The following is a 17,385-nucleotide window of genomic DNA, read 5'->3' on the forward strand; positions in this document are numbered from 1 at the left end:
CAACGTCGATGCCTTAGCTACTACCATGACAACCATGAGCTCCAGTGTTCTCATGAGCTCTTACTAGCCAATTACATAAACCTTGGGCCAGCCTTTAGGATAAGGTGGGTGAGTCCAACCATGATTGGGTAGCCAGAATCTAGTTTAGGTCACCAAGCTAAGCTTATCCAACACGTGGCACCTCAGCCACATCAGCTGCCACATCAATACATCTGAAACTCCTTTTGCAAGGTATGTGGGCATGAAGTTCAAGGTTAAAATAGGGAAAGAGCAAATAAGCTAGCCACCTGTTTAAAATTGTTGGAGCAAGTTTAAGTAACTAAGTATTTAGACATTTAGAAAAAGTTTATGTGGGTGAATTTTGTAACTAATGAATTTCAATAACATAATAATGAAAACGTGCATCTAATATTATTAGTGTTTTACACAGGGGACAATTAGTGTGACTAACATAAGTCAAACAAGCTAGATGAGTTAGGTCAAAAAACCAAAATCTAAGAGGGAGAAAAAATGTCTCTCATAGAGTGGAAAAACATCCATTAAACAACATAAGTGAGGGAGGGGGGGTGGGAGGAGTGAGATAAGGAAAGTGTGTGTGTGTGTGTGTGTGTGTAAAAATGAAATAGGTGTAGTGCAAGGGAAAATGTGTGTTTAGATTAAAAAGTCTCATCAATAATTGAGCCATACTATTAATTTTATTGATTGGATGCAAAGTTAAAAAATGGAAACATATAAGAAAAAAATGTTTGAGACATCTAAGTTTTGAAATGCAACAACAAGAGTTTGCAAAAATTTCAATCAAAATTAAGAATTTTTAATAATATTGAGTTTGACAAACATAATATTGAAAAACTATGTCGAAACCTCAAGCAGTCTAGGTTTCAAGGTCAGGTCCCACTTACCTACCACCATCTAAACAAACTAGGAGTTAGAACATCATAATTCCGTCTGGGTAGACCGATAATGCATGTTTTCCCCGGTTTGTTATCGCTTTACTTAGGAATATAGACAACCATATGGATTCTTAGATAATTTTAAAAAATGCATGTTTTCCCTAGCTTGTTATCGCTTTACCTAGGGATATAGACAACCATATGGATTCTTAGATAATTAAAAAACATTTAAGCCACAAGTGAAGTTTAAGTCACAAGTGGAGAAGGAGCTCATAATTGCATGGGTTGAGATGAGATTAGAGGAGGTATGGGACGATTAGTGATCTTGGTGTGTGCGGTGGTTAAAAAGAGAGTGTAAAGGGGAGATTTCATGGGGGTACATGAAAGAATAATTCATAGTTGGGGAAGTATACATGTGTGTGTGTGTGTGTGTGTGTGTGTGTGTGTGTGTGGCCCATCCCCAACCCAGAAGGTAAGACCACAAGTTGGGGAGTAAGCCCACCATGTGGAACTTACTCCCCACCTACTAACAATAAGTGAATAAAAGCGGATCTATATGATAAGTGTCAAAATGAAAAAGTGATGCCAATAGTAAATGCATAAGCCAATTCTACAAAATAGATATACAAGTAAGTAAAAAATAATGCTGATCACAAAATGTCTAGGAATTATCCATGCTAAAGAATTATCCAATGGATGTGAATTGATAGTATGGGTGGCACTAGCCCAGACCAAAGGCTAGTTGGGAAATCAAAGCATGTGTTTAAATTGAAAAGTCCCATCAATAATTGAGCCATACAATTAATACTATCAATTGGATAAAAAGTTAAAAAAGGGAAACATATAAGGAAAAACTATTTGAGACATCTAACCTGAAAAATGCAACAGCTAGAGTTTATAAAAATTTTGATCAAAATTAAGATTTTTTTAATAATATTGAGTTTGATAAACATAATATTGAAAAAAGATGTCGAATCCTAAGGCAGTCAAGGTTCCAAGGTCGAGGAAAACTTACCTACCACCATCTAAATAAACTAGGTGTTATAACTGTTAGATATCAATGCTCCACTATCATGTAACTACGTAGAAACCAGCTAACTCTACTTGTAAGCCCCCCATATGAGGAGAAGGCATTTGAGTAGCTCAGTTATCTAGTAGGTCCTGGTTTGGACACCGAATGGGGGCCATGTGTGGCTTGATGGCTAGACGGCTTCAGATAGAGTTGGCACACTACCAACTAGGCTACATGCAAGTGCGGGAAGGCATCCCATGACTTACTGCACTGAGGGTAGATGGAGCATTTCCCAGGGCAGCCCACTCTCGAGTTGCAGGGCCCGTTTGGAGTCCTAGATGATCCCGGATGGCTATGGGCCAAATAAAGATTGTAGGTAAGTTGCTCTATTCTGCACCATGGTTCTATCGTGTGGTCGGTGGCTGACCTCCAGTTAGCCAGTTTGGGTAGACTAGGTCGGTCTCCTAATTGAGTCTAACCAACTACAACTAGTGGCTATATCAGAGCAAGCCCATGAAGCCCATAATCATCACTGGCTACAGCAACCCTGATTCCTTAGCATCCAGCCTCCGTCCTCTACTATTTCCAGCATGCCATCGAAGCTTCTCACACAGGAGCACACTGCTGGGAGGCAGTGCCATCTATTGTATCAGTTTTACAGTAATCAAATTTTTGATTCTCCATACTATCTGCTTTTCTCTCTTGCATATGAGATCCTGTTATTTGTTGAGCACAGACGTTGTATTGTTTTCTTACATGATATCAGAGCTTGGGCTCTAGCAAGAAGATTTGGTAGTGTGTTTCTGTTTGCGAGCAGATTGTGAGAGATGGCCCAGCCCGCAAGACTACATATCCCACCGTTCGACAAAAGCAAAAAGTTGGACAACACTAACTATCCACTCTGGAAGTTCAAGATGAAGGCCACCCTAAGCACATACGAGCCGGGATACTGCTACTGGGGTGGACTTGAAGCTGGTTGCAAGACCGAATCCAGCCAATGCAGCACAATAGATAGTACCAACTGCGGATGAGATTCTTGCATGGACAAGAAGAAATGCAAATGCATTGTGTTCTATTGTCTGTAGTGTAAGTGATTCTATCATGGCGTTAATTCAACATGTCACCACCATAGTGGAGGAGGCATGGACGGTCTTAAAAAATCACTGCAAGACCAGAATCATACGTGGATTTAGAATCTAGAGACTCAACTCGCGAATGAGTGTGTGTGTGTGTGTGTCCCATCCCCAACCTAGAGCCCCTGCAAATGAACCACCACTTTTGGAAACTTTGGTGAGGTAATTTGCACCAAGCTATGGACACCTAGCAAAACTCTAATCCATGTGATGAAACCCTAAATTGAGCGCCCCAATCTCTCAAAGAAATAGAATAGTTTTCTAAAAGAATTGCCTTGCCTAGAGACATGTCATTTGTACATTTCTGCTAAGTGTTTTAAAATGCTTAACAAATGTGTGGAAATGACATGTTTTTTAAGGGGGCGGCCAAGACATCCGCCCTACAAATGAACCACCACTTTTGAGAAATTTAGTTAGGTAATTTGAACCAATTTATGGAAACCTAGGAAAATGCAAAGCAATGTGAATGGAATCCTAAAATAGGGGCTCCAATCTGCCATTAAAATGGAATACTTTTGTAGGAAGGATGCCTTAGCGGGATCCCCCAAAAAGGGTCATTTGCACACTTTTGCTAATTTTCATTTTAAAACACTTGGTATAAGTGTGCAAATAACCCTTTTTGGGGGGGTCCAACTAGAGCTTCCCTCTGCAAATGAACAACCACTTTTGGAAAATTTGGTGAGGTAATTTGGACCAATTTATACGCCTAGGAAAATTCCAAGCCATGTGAATGAAATCCTGAAGTAAGGGACCCAATATACCAACAAAATAGAACACTTTTGCAGAAATGATGCCCTGGCTAGAACTATGCAAATAACCTTTTTTTGGGCGATCTAACCTAGGCATCCGCCTACAAATGAACCACCACTCCTGGAAATTTTGGTGAGGTAATTTGAAGCAATTTATATACACCTGAGAAAATTCCAAGCCATGTGACAAACCATGAAATGAGGCCCCAATTTGACAAGAAAATAGACTATGCAAAGATTGATTTGTTCTGGAATTTAATTCATTTTAAAGAAAGGGAAGTACTTACTCTTTAGATTTTGTTGGATTGGTAGTATGTAAGAGTGATGATTGCAAACAGAAAAACATGGGTTTTGTTCCAAGAGTGAATAGATTTTCAAAAACCAAGCATTTGCTCATGCATGTAATGTGGACTATTCCATTCAAGGAATCCTATGAAACTTTTGACTTGTATGGAATATTTCATTGGTGATCTCACTTATGTTGGTGGAGAGAGAGAGCTTGATTATGGAGAATTGCAAAAAATTGGATGAGCAAAGGTGAGCAAAGATAGGGTGTGTCTTTACTAATGATGCCTTGGCAATGACCAACTCTCTCATGGACTTTTGAAGAACTTAGATAGTTTTGCTAATAAAATAAGGGATTTTCCAATCTTTTATTATTTTATTTTGATTGTTTTTTTGTCTCACTCACTTTTTCTTGCTCACCTTTTTTGGTTCAATCACTTTTCTTCGCTCTCTTTTGGGTAATCCTCCTTCTAGCCCTTGTTGCCATAGGGTTAACATAGCTACCCATCAAGCGCACATGGATCATTTAGTTCAACTGACTACCCACTCCCCCATGGGCACACATGGATCAAAGCCTTGGAAGGAGTTATAGTTCACTTGCAATATAGATACATGGTAGATGCATATTTTAAAGTTTAATACCATAGTGCCTCTTGTTAAAGAGCCCTTACGGATCTCAGCTATAGGCTCACCTAGATGTACTTGGCCTACAAATGGTAGCCACAAAGCCCCTTCTACCTCGACATGAAGGTGGTTTCACTACTCATTTATAACTACAACATAAACACCAATGTGACCTTCATCAAGGATGCAAAAGGCCAACCTCGACACCCCCCATTTCAACATCAATGTAGTGCAAGGAACCTTCATCCTCCTAGTGAGCCATCATGAACTATTGCCACATGGAAAAGAATCTAGGACTCGTTGACTTCTTGTCCCGTAAGCAAAGGGGTGGTATCCCCTTTGAGGACATAAAAAATCACAGTTTGGTAAAACCTGTTTGGGTGCTTTGATTTCTCACATAGGTGGATTTGCTAAACCACCATAATTTCATTGCTCCAAATCTCTTGCTTTGGCTCCATAATCCCAAACAACACATCACAAACTAGGCCGACTATTTTTATAACGAATTGTGGACCACCTGCACTAACCATAATCAGAAGATAGGGAACCCCACGTTGTTCATGTATGTCATATAACATATGGTAGCATGGCCATTACTGACTTTGATTTCATAGCAAAGTCCCGCATCATGCTACCCTCAGTAGCCGTTGTATCCAACACAAAGTAAAAAAACATGTTGGACTGATCAACGAAAGGATATGAAGAATCTTGTGAGACACAACAATCCATGGAATAGGAAGAAGTGGCTTGAAGTAAAATGGGAGGAAATTGCCTTGGAATGCCAAAGGGAGCATGAGGAGGAAGCCATTCACAAATGCCAAGACCAAACCCCATTAAGCCAAGAGCCCATGGATCAAACAATGTAGGAACCACAGATGCATATGCATGAGGATGCTGATGTGCATCCAAAGGAGCCTATTGAGCTACAATGCATGGACACTAAACAGGTAGCGACCGTGCTAATGAACATGAAGGGAAAAAGAATTCTCCAACCTCGAAGGGAACAGCCACCTTTGAATTGAACAAATGAAAGCACTTGCCCACTATTCAAATCCAATCTATGGCAATCAAAACAAGTACCATAAGCTTTACATTCAAGGTCTAGGGAAAGTAGATAATATGGAAACTTAAATCATGCAAGCTATAGTACACCTCCTAGAAACTACCCCCAACATCTCCAAATGATAGGTAAAGCAAAACATGCTCAACTTTTCTTACCCAATTCTAGCACAAGGAGAAAAACATACAATCAAATAAGAGCTGAAGGTTGATCAAACTTGAAGGCTTGAACAAGAGCTGATGGATGAACAAATGCAAAAGATATCCTTGGACATTGTAGGAAGATCAAAGATATAAGCAGCATGCATAGGACATGCAGCTCCACCTCTCCCAAGTAGAAGGAGAATTTGCTATAGATAAATCTCACTCGATAGACTTGGAGAAATAATTCCAAGATACTAAAGCCAAAGTGGAAGAAGAGTTTGATAGGCTCCTATAGCAATGTGAAAAAGTCTCATCACCCACACACAATGGAAAGCATGTTACACTACCACCTAACCACACTCACAACTGCCTCTATCCAACACCATCTAGATCTCACAAACCACTCACCCCACTCACGATCATAGTAGTAAAGCACCCTAATTACACACCCCCAATTATAGCAATATCATTCTTCAGCATAGACCTCATCTTCCAATAGAATTTTGGTATTTCCCAACTCCCCCTACACCCAATTATTTTGAATTTTGAGGGTGGTGGCATATCCTTCAAGACTCTCAATTTTTTTAAATGAAAGAGCCAATTTTGGAGCTGACAAAGCCCAACAACTTGGAGTCCTCGCTATTTAATTTATAATAATATCATCCAATATTAGCCCAATAGCATCAATGCTTGTATAATAGGGTCCTTGAAGTCATGAAATCTTTGTTGGAATCCAATTTCAACACGGTCAAAATTATACATGTATCAATTTGAAGTGGAGAAAGATATCCAAATCACCATTTATAAATCAACAAAACCTCCAAAGCCAAATGATGATAGCCCTCGTCAGTGCATTATCCATCTAATTTATGCATGTAGCTAGGATGCACCACTCAATTCATTCACTCTTCACACACTGTCTCGAACCCCCCTCCTAACCCCTCCTCTCCCCCCCACCCCTCCACCCACTTCTACTCCCACCACTACCACAGGCACCCACCACCTGTCACATCAAGCTAGGGAAAACAACATGTTGCCAGGGTAGTCAATGAGCATGCCACTCAATTCATTCACTCTTCATCCACTATCTATACCCCCCTACTAACACCTTCTCTCACCCCCCCCCCCCCCTCAACTTCCACTTCCACAAGTGCACAAGCACTCGCCACCACTCAAATTGAGCTGGGGAAAATGAACACCCTGCTAGGGTAGACAGCTTCTACTACCTCTACTCTGGACGTTGGTCCTGTACTTATCTAATGGATCTTATGACCAACCTTGTTCATAGACGAGCCACTCCAAGGGCCTCCAAATGGTCTGCCTATCCATGATGAAGAGTCCACATTTCCAATCAAAGAAGATAACTAGTTACCAGAGGATCAAATACTGACCGAAGATGACTAGTTGCCAAATGCAAAATACCAACTCAAATGTAAAATACAGTTTTCCTCGCTTGAACTTTTCAAAAGTTTTGACATTTCTTGGGCTGGTACATCAACTGGAGACGTTCAACAACACGTACATTGAGGTACCAAACCCAATAGTCATTGCCTCTGTACATTTCATCCGACTCATAATCATTTTATTATGGGACATCCTCAAAAGAGCCTCTACATTTGAAGAGAGGCAACTCAACCTCTATTCAAAACGGGTGTTCAACCTTAACATAGGCCCAACATTCAAGCATATGATCCATTGCACCTCTGAGTCCAAAATCTCCACACACATCATATACAGACACTCATGCACATACGCAATGCCAAATTTTGGCAGCCGCATCACGTCTTTTGCCATATCTCCTAAAGACTACTACTTGACCATATTCGTTAGCATCATCACATTTTGACATTCTACAAAATCTTAATGATTAGGATTTTGCCTTAGAGCAATTAGGCCTAGGTAGATTGCGAAACTAGAAGTAGAAGTGTAGAAAGTAGGAAGAGAGCTTAGGGTTGGCCCTCCCTTCAAAAAGTGGCATGTATAAAGCGAAAGACCATTGACTTTGGTCATTAGTTGTTGTATGCAAGGTTTGAGGAATACAAGATCAAACAAGAGAAATAGTGAACTTGCCAAAGTAAAGGAAGCACACGAGGAAGGCAAATGGGTGGTTTATCAAGATGGGCAAGCATTGATTAGGGAATTCAAATCCAAACCCAAAGACTCTCAGCCTTAAACTGATACTATAAAGGCCATTTTATGATAGTACTAGAATGTAGCTATGACCTATAATAACTCAAGAGGAGCTAGCACTGTACACTCCCTCAATTCTCTGGTTATCGAGCTAGCACTGTGCACTCCCTCAATTCTCTGTGCACTCCCTCCATGTTGTAAGTCATTGCTGCTGATGTTGGTACTTTGTCTCATAGACCCGTGAGGTCTTTTTCAAACATTAGTAGCTCTCTCTCTCTCTCTCTCTCTCTCTCTCTCTCTCTCTCTCTCATGTTTCCTCTTCAAGCTATCATGTCCTCATGTTTAGCCCCTTGTGTGCCCTTGGTTCAAGCTTGCTTACTTTCCTCTCTTTTTTCATGCATTTTATACTTCCACTCTCATATGTCGTGCTTATGCTTGTCTCTTTCTTAGAAGCTCGTTAGCTACAACTTGTCTCTCAAACTTGTGAATTTTCCTACTTGCCCTCCCTTGAAAAGAGTGATAAGATGATGTGAGGGAGTGGCTTCATTGAGCTCTTCTACTTTGTAAAAGGCAGGAAGGGGTTATTGAGATTTTTAATTTGATGTTAGGGAGTTATGTAGCTTCATTTAGCTCTTCTAGTTTGTAGAAGTTAGGGAGGGGTTATTGGGCTTTTTAACTTGATGTAAGAGAGTCATTGCACTTCATTGAGCTCTTTTACTTCGTAGAAGCTAGGAAGGGGTCATCGAGGACATCTTGTGGGTCCAAGAGGGAGATATTTTACCTTCAAAATGTTTTTCTCAAAAATTTAACAATGTTGAATGCTACTATTGTGGTAAAATGGGTCATATGGCTAAAGACTACAAAAAGCAGAATGACATCATTTCCTAGCTTGTGAGATGTGCATTTCCTTGAGACCCTTGAGTAAAGCTAGGTCTAAGAGGTTGAGGAGTTGAGATTACAACAGAGTGTTAGATAGGGAAGAAACCATTTATAGCACATGCATCAGATTAACACACCTAAAAATGTCTATAGAATGGGAGCTACACTAGGGAGTTGGTTAATTAAGTATTAGTAATAACAACTAAGGAAAGGGACTAGTAGTAGCTTAGTTCACCTCCAATGAAGAATACTTTGGCATTGTTGGGAATGCATCCTTATGAGGGACCTAGGGACTAAGGTTTAGAGGAGGTAGTAGTACTTGAGCATTGATTGGCCATGGAGATCAATGAAGAGCTTTGATTGGGTCCATCCCCAAGCTCATGTGTAGTCATTGCATAGAAGGACACGTGGCGGGCAATAGCTTGCATGCAAAACATGGAGATACCTTGTGGCGGTTTGCATGGCCCTCGGCAATGGTCAAGGTGGCGATCGATTCTTACGGCTCCTGTTTATTTGCAAGAACGCAACTCCTGAGTTCCTTTTCACCGACCTGTGCATGTCTGGGTGTGTGTGTTATGAGAGTAGGTTTAAGAGACTCACTTATAGGGTTGATAGTAGAATAGCAGAGATTGCCATGAGTTTGTGAGCTCCAACAATGTTAGTTGACCTGAGGAGACTTCCATGGCTATGTTGATCATTTGAATTCTGAAAGTGTCTTCTCTTATCGCACATTAGTTGGTGATAATAGAAGGAATATACGAATTGATTGTTGAGAAAAGTTCTCTGTCTTTGCATGAGAGTGTTTGTTATTTTATGCAATCTACTTGTCTTTCATTTCATGAGAAGTCAATTGTTTATATATCTTTCAATGGTATCAGAGCAGAGAACTAGTCTTGGGAGCTTCTATACATGTTGAAGTATTCAAGCTTAAAAGTGATCACTACTCCAAAAAAGATAAGGAATCCAAGGTCGAAGAGAATTTGGAAGTCATCATTACATATATTAGCTAAAGTCTGCTTTCGTGTTCGATTGAATCCTTTGCATCACTAAGATGGATACGATACATAGAGAGAAGTCTAGTCATGGGATAGCCCTTATCACCTTTTAGCGGTAAGAAATTCCCGTTGTGGCAGTTAGCCACCCGTTTATTATTCATGCAAAAAGAACTATAGGGAGTTGTTGCTGGAATAGAGAAGAAGCCAAAAGGAAATGTTTCAAAAGCAGAGAAAAGTTCGTGGGAGACAAAAAATGAGAAGGCAGTTGGCTACATGGGACGTGCTCTCGGGCCTAAATTTTTCCATCACCTTGATGTGAAGGTGTCAGCAGCGGAAAACTGGCAGATGTTGGAAACTCTTTTCAGGGTTCGCATGAAGCACTCAAAAGCAAATTTGAAACATGACTTTTTTATTTGAAGATGCTCAAGGGAGGGAATTTGGGCATGTTCCTGAATAGGATGCAGAGTTTGCTCAAACAACTTAATGATCTTAGAGCTAAGGTGGAGGATGAAGACAAAAAGGCAATTCTCTTGAAAAGCCTACCACTTGGTCAGTACGAGGAAACAGTGAGAATTCTAAGGCAGACATGGACTTCCTAGATTGTGTTGGGATGCTGCTCAGCAAGGAGAAACACATGAATTCAAGCATTTACGACCCAAGCGACTGAGAAGAAGAAGAAACAAAGTCGAGAGTCGAGATTCCATAGTAAGTGTAACTACTATGGAAAGGAAGGACGTATACAGAGATTCTGCTATACAAAACAGCGAGATGAAATTTTAAAGCTAGAGAAAGGAAAAGCACTTACAGTCGAGGGCAAGGAGGACAAACAAGACACCTCTATGCTAGTGGAAGCAGATCATCTGAGTGATTAAGATTGGGCGTTTTAGTTTCAGGAAGAGTAGTATCGACTGTCCGAATCTTTGTGAGCAATTGTTGGTTCTTTGTGAGTTCTTTGTGGACGCGGTGTGTTGCTCTTCGTGAGCATGAGTAGTTTGTAGAGGGAGGGTTTTTTGGGAATCCATCCTCATGAGGGACCTAGTGACTAAGGTCTAGAGGAGGTAGTAGTACTTGAGCATTGATTGTTCGTGGAGATCAATCAAGAGCTTTGATTGGTCCATCACCAAGCTCATATGTAAGTGCATAGAAGGGCTTGGCGGGCAATAGCTTCCATGCAAGACGTGGAGATACCTTGTGGCAGTTTGCATGGCCCTCAGCAATGATCTAGGTGGCGATCGGTTCTTCTGGCTCTCATTTATCTACAAGAACGTGACTCCTGAGGCCCTTTTCACGGACCTACACAGGTTCGGGAGTGTGTGTTATGAGAGTGGGTTTTAGAGACTTACTTATAGGGTTGATAGTAGAATAGTAGAGGTTGCCATGATTTTGTGAGCTCCAACAAGGTCGGTCGACCTAAGGAGACTTCCATGGCCATGTTGATCATTTGAATTCTGAAAGTGTCTTCTCTGATCGCGCATCAGTTGGTGGTGGTAATAGAAGGAATATACGAATTGATTGTAGAGCAAAGTTCTCTGTCATTGCATAAGAGTGTTCGTCATTTTATGCAGTCTACTTGTCTTTCATTTCATGGAAGTCAATTGTTTGTATATCTTCCAAGCATAGGCTTGTAGAACACCCACAAACAAATAGCTAGTTAGGCCTTCATAGGTATAACAAATTTGTACAATATTGCCATGGATTTGGAAAGGATTAGTGCACTACTCCTTTTATTTGAGGCTCAGGAGTTGATGTGGATGAGCTCGGTTGCTCATTGCTTGGCGGAGGCGGAGTCAAGCTACCCTTGAAGCTAAGAGTATGACGTGGGAAAATTCGCTTCACAAGCTGACTTGGAAAGATTCCTAGGACAGACATAAAGTGTGATTCCTTTGCCTAATTGAGGTATTTAGGTCTTGGAATGATGAATTGGAAAAAGGCATATATCCAAATCCAAAGTTCGGGAACATGGAACAAGAGTTGTTATGTTTTATTAAAAGTGAAGATTAATGCATATATCCAAATCCTTAGGGTTGGCTTAAGGGTTTTCACACTTACTTTTAGTCTACATTACGACATTGCAATTTTATTTCAACCTGATATGCGCATGGTGCATATTCATAGGACAATATTCGTTTCTCAACAAATCTCACATCCTGATATAAAGCTTGAGGCATTTCTAGAGGGATGCCCTAGCACCTTTTGTAAAGCCTCATACTAAAATATATGGAATAAGAAGCCCCATGATGAATTATTTAAATAAAGCATGTAAAAAGTCCAAAAGGTGAGGCAACTTCACACCAAAGGAGTTTCACATATGCCCAAAAGGGCTTCGATAGATCATAGACAAACTCCAACAAATAGCAACGACTCCAAAATTATTGTCCAAATAGAAATTTGCCCTAAATCATTTCTTGTATTTCACAATCATCCTTAGACCCATCCAAGATTGGCACTCACATAATCACCTATGAGAAAAGATAATAAGACAATATTGAGGGTATTCTTCGGGTGGTGACTCATGTGTATTAAGGTTATTAAGGCTATTAAGGAGAGAAAATTAGCATGTGTAGAATCGTTCCTTAGCATATCAAGCTAGTGAGACCCAAAAGATGTAGGAGTACAAAGAGATGGTAATACACCTATCCTATCCGATCCAATAGGTTAGACAGAAAACATATCTAAAATGATGCATTTAAATTTTAAGACAGATGTGGCAAAGGATCGCCCAAAGACTTCTAATGCTTCTACCAAAACTTAATGGATTTGAGATCTCAATGATGGTTACCTTTTCAAATCATGCATCCATGTACGTATGTACGTATGTTATGTACGTACGTACGTATGCATAGGTAAGATAGATAGAGATAGACACTTGACACACAGAAATAGACAAACACCATGCATACATTGGCACATGCAGCATGTGCACATATGTGGCTACAATGAATGCACTCCTCTGATCCTGACAAAGACTCTTGTGTAAATACAATACCCATCCGTTTATAAAATATCTATTTTCTACCCAAAGATTTGAATGAGTAAATTTCATATTGAAAAATTAGAGCTGTATTTTTTAAATCAATGTAATATAGAACATTTATATGTCTTAAACGTGTAAAAAATAAAATAAACTGATCATTCACATCATAACAGAACTTGAAACTCATACAATTAAGGATAGGGTCACCTCTGAGCCACTTTTACCTTCAAGTTTCTCCTATATTGGGAAACATGATTCGTTTAGCTAAGTAAACAATGTATCACCAGAATAAACTCCTCACACTAGACTAGTATCATTCCCCTAATTTCTGTTGCTCCGTTGTCTAATATTTTGCAAGCATTTCACTGGCAACCTTTATATCTTCAAAGGACATCCATTGTAGTATACATCACAATTTGATGGTCCATGCTGTCAACTTTCCAGAACTTGAATTTCTCTATTCAAACAACAAATTTTACCCACAGCATTTTGCTATCAATTTGTTCGTGTACTTGTGTAAGAACAATGTGATGACTAGGATGTCAAAACTGTAACCTTTTTCTTGAGAAAACAGTCTGATGTCTCAATCAAACTGTTGTCTGAGATGCATTTCTGTTTCACTCTTCCAAGTAGCATGTGATGATTGCCCTTTCATACGTTTGCTTCGTTCTTTATCTTTTATCTTTGATCCTCTCTTCTTATCCATCTCCTTATCAGTGTCTATGGGCCGATCCTTACAAACAGGGCACACCATGCCTTCTTTGGCAGCAGAATAAGTCTTAGGAACACCACATTGAAGACACATCCTGCACTAACCACAAAAGAGAATCTGTCAAAACGAAACTGGAGACAGGCCAAATTGGATAACTTAAGTTGTGTCAAGTTGAGTCTAAATCACTGGATCAATGGAGTGACCTCAAAAGTTTTGCAGCATCTTCAGCAGGTGGCAGCCCTGCACTTGGTAGCCTTTTGGGCTCATCCTTTATGTTATCTTTGACACGATCATACATTCCTACCAGTTGTGGCCTAGCTTCTACTATGGAACCTGAAGACAATTAGAAGCTCAATTGTGTTATGTACAGTACAACATCAGGAAGAGACGGCATGCCGATAATCGAGACTTAACATCACACATCATAAGGAGAATATAATGAGAGCGAGCACAATTACAAGAATTAAATAAGTGGTGGATGAAATACGGGTAAGAAAGTGGAAGGTGCCAATAAACTCTCCCTTTAGCACATCACCCGCACCATAAGACAGACCAAAGTGCCGTAGCCAGCAGTCAAAGAAAAGTTCAAATATTTCAGTAAGGTTTCTAGAAACCATAATGCAAAGTGCTTTGCAGGAAAACTTGCAAGACTGTTAGAAGCATTTCCATGACTCCACAATGTACAGTGGACACTCACTGCTAATTCTTTTGTAAGCTTTAAAATCGATGATAGAAATGCTCAATTGCATTGATGTTTGCAAGTACTTCAGTAACATTCCATCAATCCAAGATGCAAATTCAGATTTGACAGCATGGGCATTCGATACCTATTCTTTTCTACTGGCTTACATGAACTCTGCACTAGCTTGGGTGGCAGGCCTGCTGGGAGCTGAAGCGCATTAACTGCCTGCTGCCTGCACGGAAGCACCTCTGGAGCAGAAGCACCAGTGCCTGCTTAATAGCCTGCAACTGTCATTTAGCGTTCTCTCCATGATCTCTCAAGGAGGTGTTGTCAGAGCTTGGAGAGTGGTTCCTGCCCAAGCAGACCCGATAGTCTCAGCTGCTGCCTTCTTTTCCTACACTACCCATATTGGCCAACAACTTAATTTTAGTGGCTCTTGCCCAAGCAGGCTTCATAGTCTCAGCCAGTGCTCTTCTTTTTCTACACCACCCATATTGTGGAAAGCAACTTCATCAGTCTCTGCATAATCTCCCTCATGGGAGAGTCATTAGCTCTAGGAGTAAGTTGCAATCATTCTCCTCTCCAAGTTGGCCTTTGGACTAGTCATTTGCCATGGAAGACCTATTTTTTATGGCCAGCAAAACATGGAAGCCTCTTCATCCATCCGTGGTTGAGTAGATTCACCATGTCAGGCTGACCCCCAGTGGTGCCTATCTGGCCTTTTAAAGAATTATGTCGTAGCTAGTAACATAGCTTGGCATACTGGGGTTGCTCAATGAGGCCTTGCGAATTGGGGGCATCAAACTCGTATACCTAGATGAATCCGGGAAAATTCCCAAACTCATCCTCTGAAAACACAACATAGTGCAGTTTCAATCTCACGATAGTCACTTATAAGATTGAAAACCATAAACTCTGTCACACATAGCAAGGACTAGCTACTATGACATCCCCACTGACGTCATCAGCACCCAGCAGTGGTGTAGACCATAGTATAAAAATATGCTCTCACACATACAAATCCACACACCCACACATACTTTAGATCTATTTATGATAGAAATGCACATCCACCCAATGTGTATGTCAATTCTTCATTGTTAAGCACTAAGATATCAGAATATACAATGTCAATAGAGAGAGAGTCTCTCAGCTTATTGACTCATACGGAGTTTTGCAATCAGATCCAAATGCCATCATGCACATAGCTACAGATTTTTATACCTCCCTTCTTTCAGTAGATCCTGGTAGTGTGGCTGCAAATGCTGCCACACAGGTCATTTGGCACTGTATCCCTAGGTTGGTGAGTCCAGATATGGGAGTCTCTCTGGACGCACCTTTTACCAACATAGAATTCAGGACTGCTCTTCTTGCCCTTCATAAGGGTAAATGCAGTTCAGATGGACTTACACCCTCCTTTTTTTTAACCTTTTGGGATATGATTGGGGATCACATCACCTCAGCCCTGCAGAGCGTTTGGGATTCCGGTGAGATGCCTAGCTCACTTACGGAGGGTCTCATACATTTAATCCCAAAAGGGGGTGCAGAAATTTAGTGTCGCAGTGGAGAACCATCACTCTATTGGACACTTGTTACAAAAACCTGGCAAAAGCAATCTCCCTGCGTTGCATCCATAGTTGCCAAGGAAGGCCATTCCATAGCTATGGAATGTTGGAACGGCATTCTCTTCACTGAGCTTGAAGAGAACGTCTAGTCTATGGAACAGCTATGGAATGTTCCACATCCCTTGTGGAACATCTAGGGAACGTTCCCTAAGCCGTTCCCTGCATTCAAATCATCCAGATGATGGAGATGATGAATAGGAGGAAGAGGGCAGCAACCACAATGCTGCAGATTTAGATTGATCATTGATGTTGACATTGTTGAGTGGATCATGCATGTAGCAGCTAGTTTTTTAAGTTCTAGGAGCCTCATTAGTAGGAGGTCTCACTCCTTTTCTTGTATCCAGATTCAAGATTCCAAGACTCAAGATAATCGCATATGCTTGTGCCTTGTCTCTAATGGACTTCACTCTTGTATGCCATTGGCAAGCTATAATTATTAATCTAGATTCTATTATCAATGATTATGCATGAATCATGATTCATCTATAAGATTCAGCATTGACTTTATGTCCTGAGTCTTGAGTCCTTACTCCAAAAGAAATTGCAATGTTTTTGAGTCTTGGATTCTAAGTTTAAGCTTTCTAATGTATAGAATAGTATGTTTGTTTATGGGTATGGTGACATGGCGTTCCCTTCCCATTCCCATTCCCATTCCCCAGGGGGTCGACGTTCCGTTGCCGTTCATGTTTCCCAGGGGGTCAACGTTCCGTTGCCGTTCACGTTTCCTAGTAACTATGGTTGCATCCCTTACTCCCTAATCCTATTCATGATACATAGACACATTTTGCTCATGGCAGAAGCATTTTTGATAATATATTCTCCTTTTTGGAAGCTCCTGAGTGGGCCATGCAGAGGGGTCAAAAACTTTCAATTCTACTCTTAGACTTTGAAAAAGCCTATGACAAGGTAGATTGGGACTTCTTGGAGGGCACCCTTCCTCACTTTGGATTTTCAGATGCATGAATCAGAGGGGTCTCAGCCTTGTACAGGTCAGCCCAAAGCCAGGTGCTCATAAGAGGAGTTAGGGGAGACAGGTTTCAGATTTCCAGATCAGTCCGTCAGGGATGCCCTCTTACCCCTTTTCTTTCCCTCTTTGTGGCTGAGGCTATGAGCATTTTTCTTAGGTCTTGAGCTAACATTCTTGGGCTCAGACATCCGCTCAGGAGGGAAGAGGACCTCGTGGATTACGAGTTAGCGGATGACACCGCCATCTTCTTGGAGGCCTCTCCTTAGACTCTCACTTCCTTTAGAACAGCTTTGGATTTGTTTTGTACTGCAGCAGGTGCTCACATCAATTGGAACAAGTCCAATGGCTCTTGAATCTGTGACGATGACACTCTTGATTGGGGTGCTGATTTGGATTTCACATGGATTCAGAGGGGTGTGTCAGTCAGATACCTAGGATTCCATGTTAGTTTGGATATCTCTTCTTCGCAGTAGTTTGCTCCTATGTTGGAGAGCATTAGGAGAAAACTCATTTTTTGGAGTT

At 40.8% G+C, this 17,385-nt stretch overlaps 1 protein-coding gene across 3 annotated transcripts in view; it reads right to left on the bottom strand.

Annotated features, from left to right (window-relative positions):
• Nucleotides 1–13,021: 13,021 nt before the first annotated feature.
• Nucleotides 13,022–17,385, bottom strand: part of LOC147894280 (plant/protein) — a 50,299-nt gene continuing 45,935 nt past the window's right edge. For all 3 annotated transcript variants that reach the window (XM_087384753.1, XM_087384752.1, XM_087384751.1), the window contains 2 exons: nt 13,793–13,922; nt 13,022–13,683 (listed from right to left, as the gene is read on the bottom strand). In XM_087384753.1, the coding sequence (XP_087240879.1) occupies nt 13,461–13,683; nt 13,793–13,922 (353 nt within the window). In that variant the 3' untranslated portion in view covers nt 13,022–13,460. The remainder of the gene's footprint in view (nt 13,684–13,792; nt 13,923–17,385) is intronic.

The sequence above is a fragment of the Dipteris shenzhenensis genome, chromosome 14 (assembly GCF_047967505.1).
Source record: "Dipteris shenzhenensis isolate YYH24624 ecotype China chromosome 14, Dip_SZ_1.0, whole genome shotgun sequence".
Classification (NCBI taxonomy): Eukaryota; Viridiplantae; Streptophyta; class Polypodiopsida; order Gleicheniales; family Dipteridaceae; genus Dipteris; species Dipteris shenzhenensis.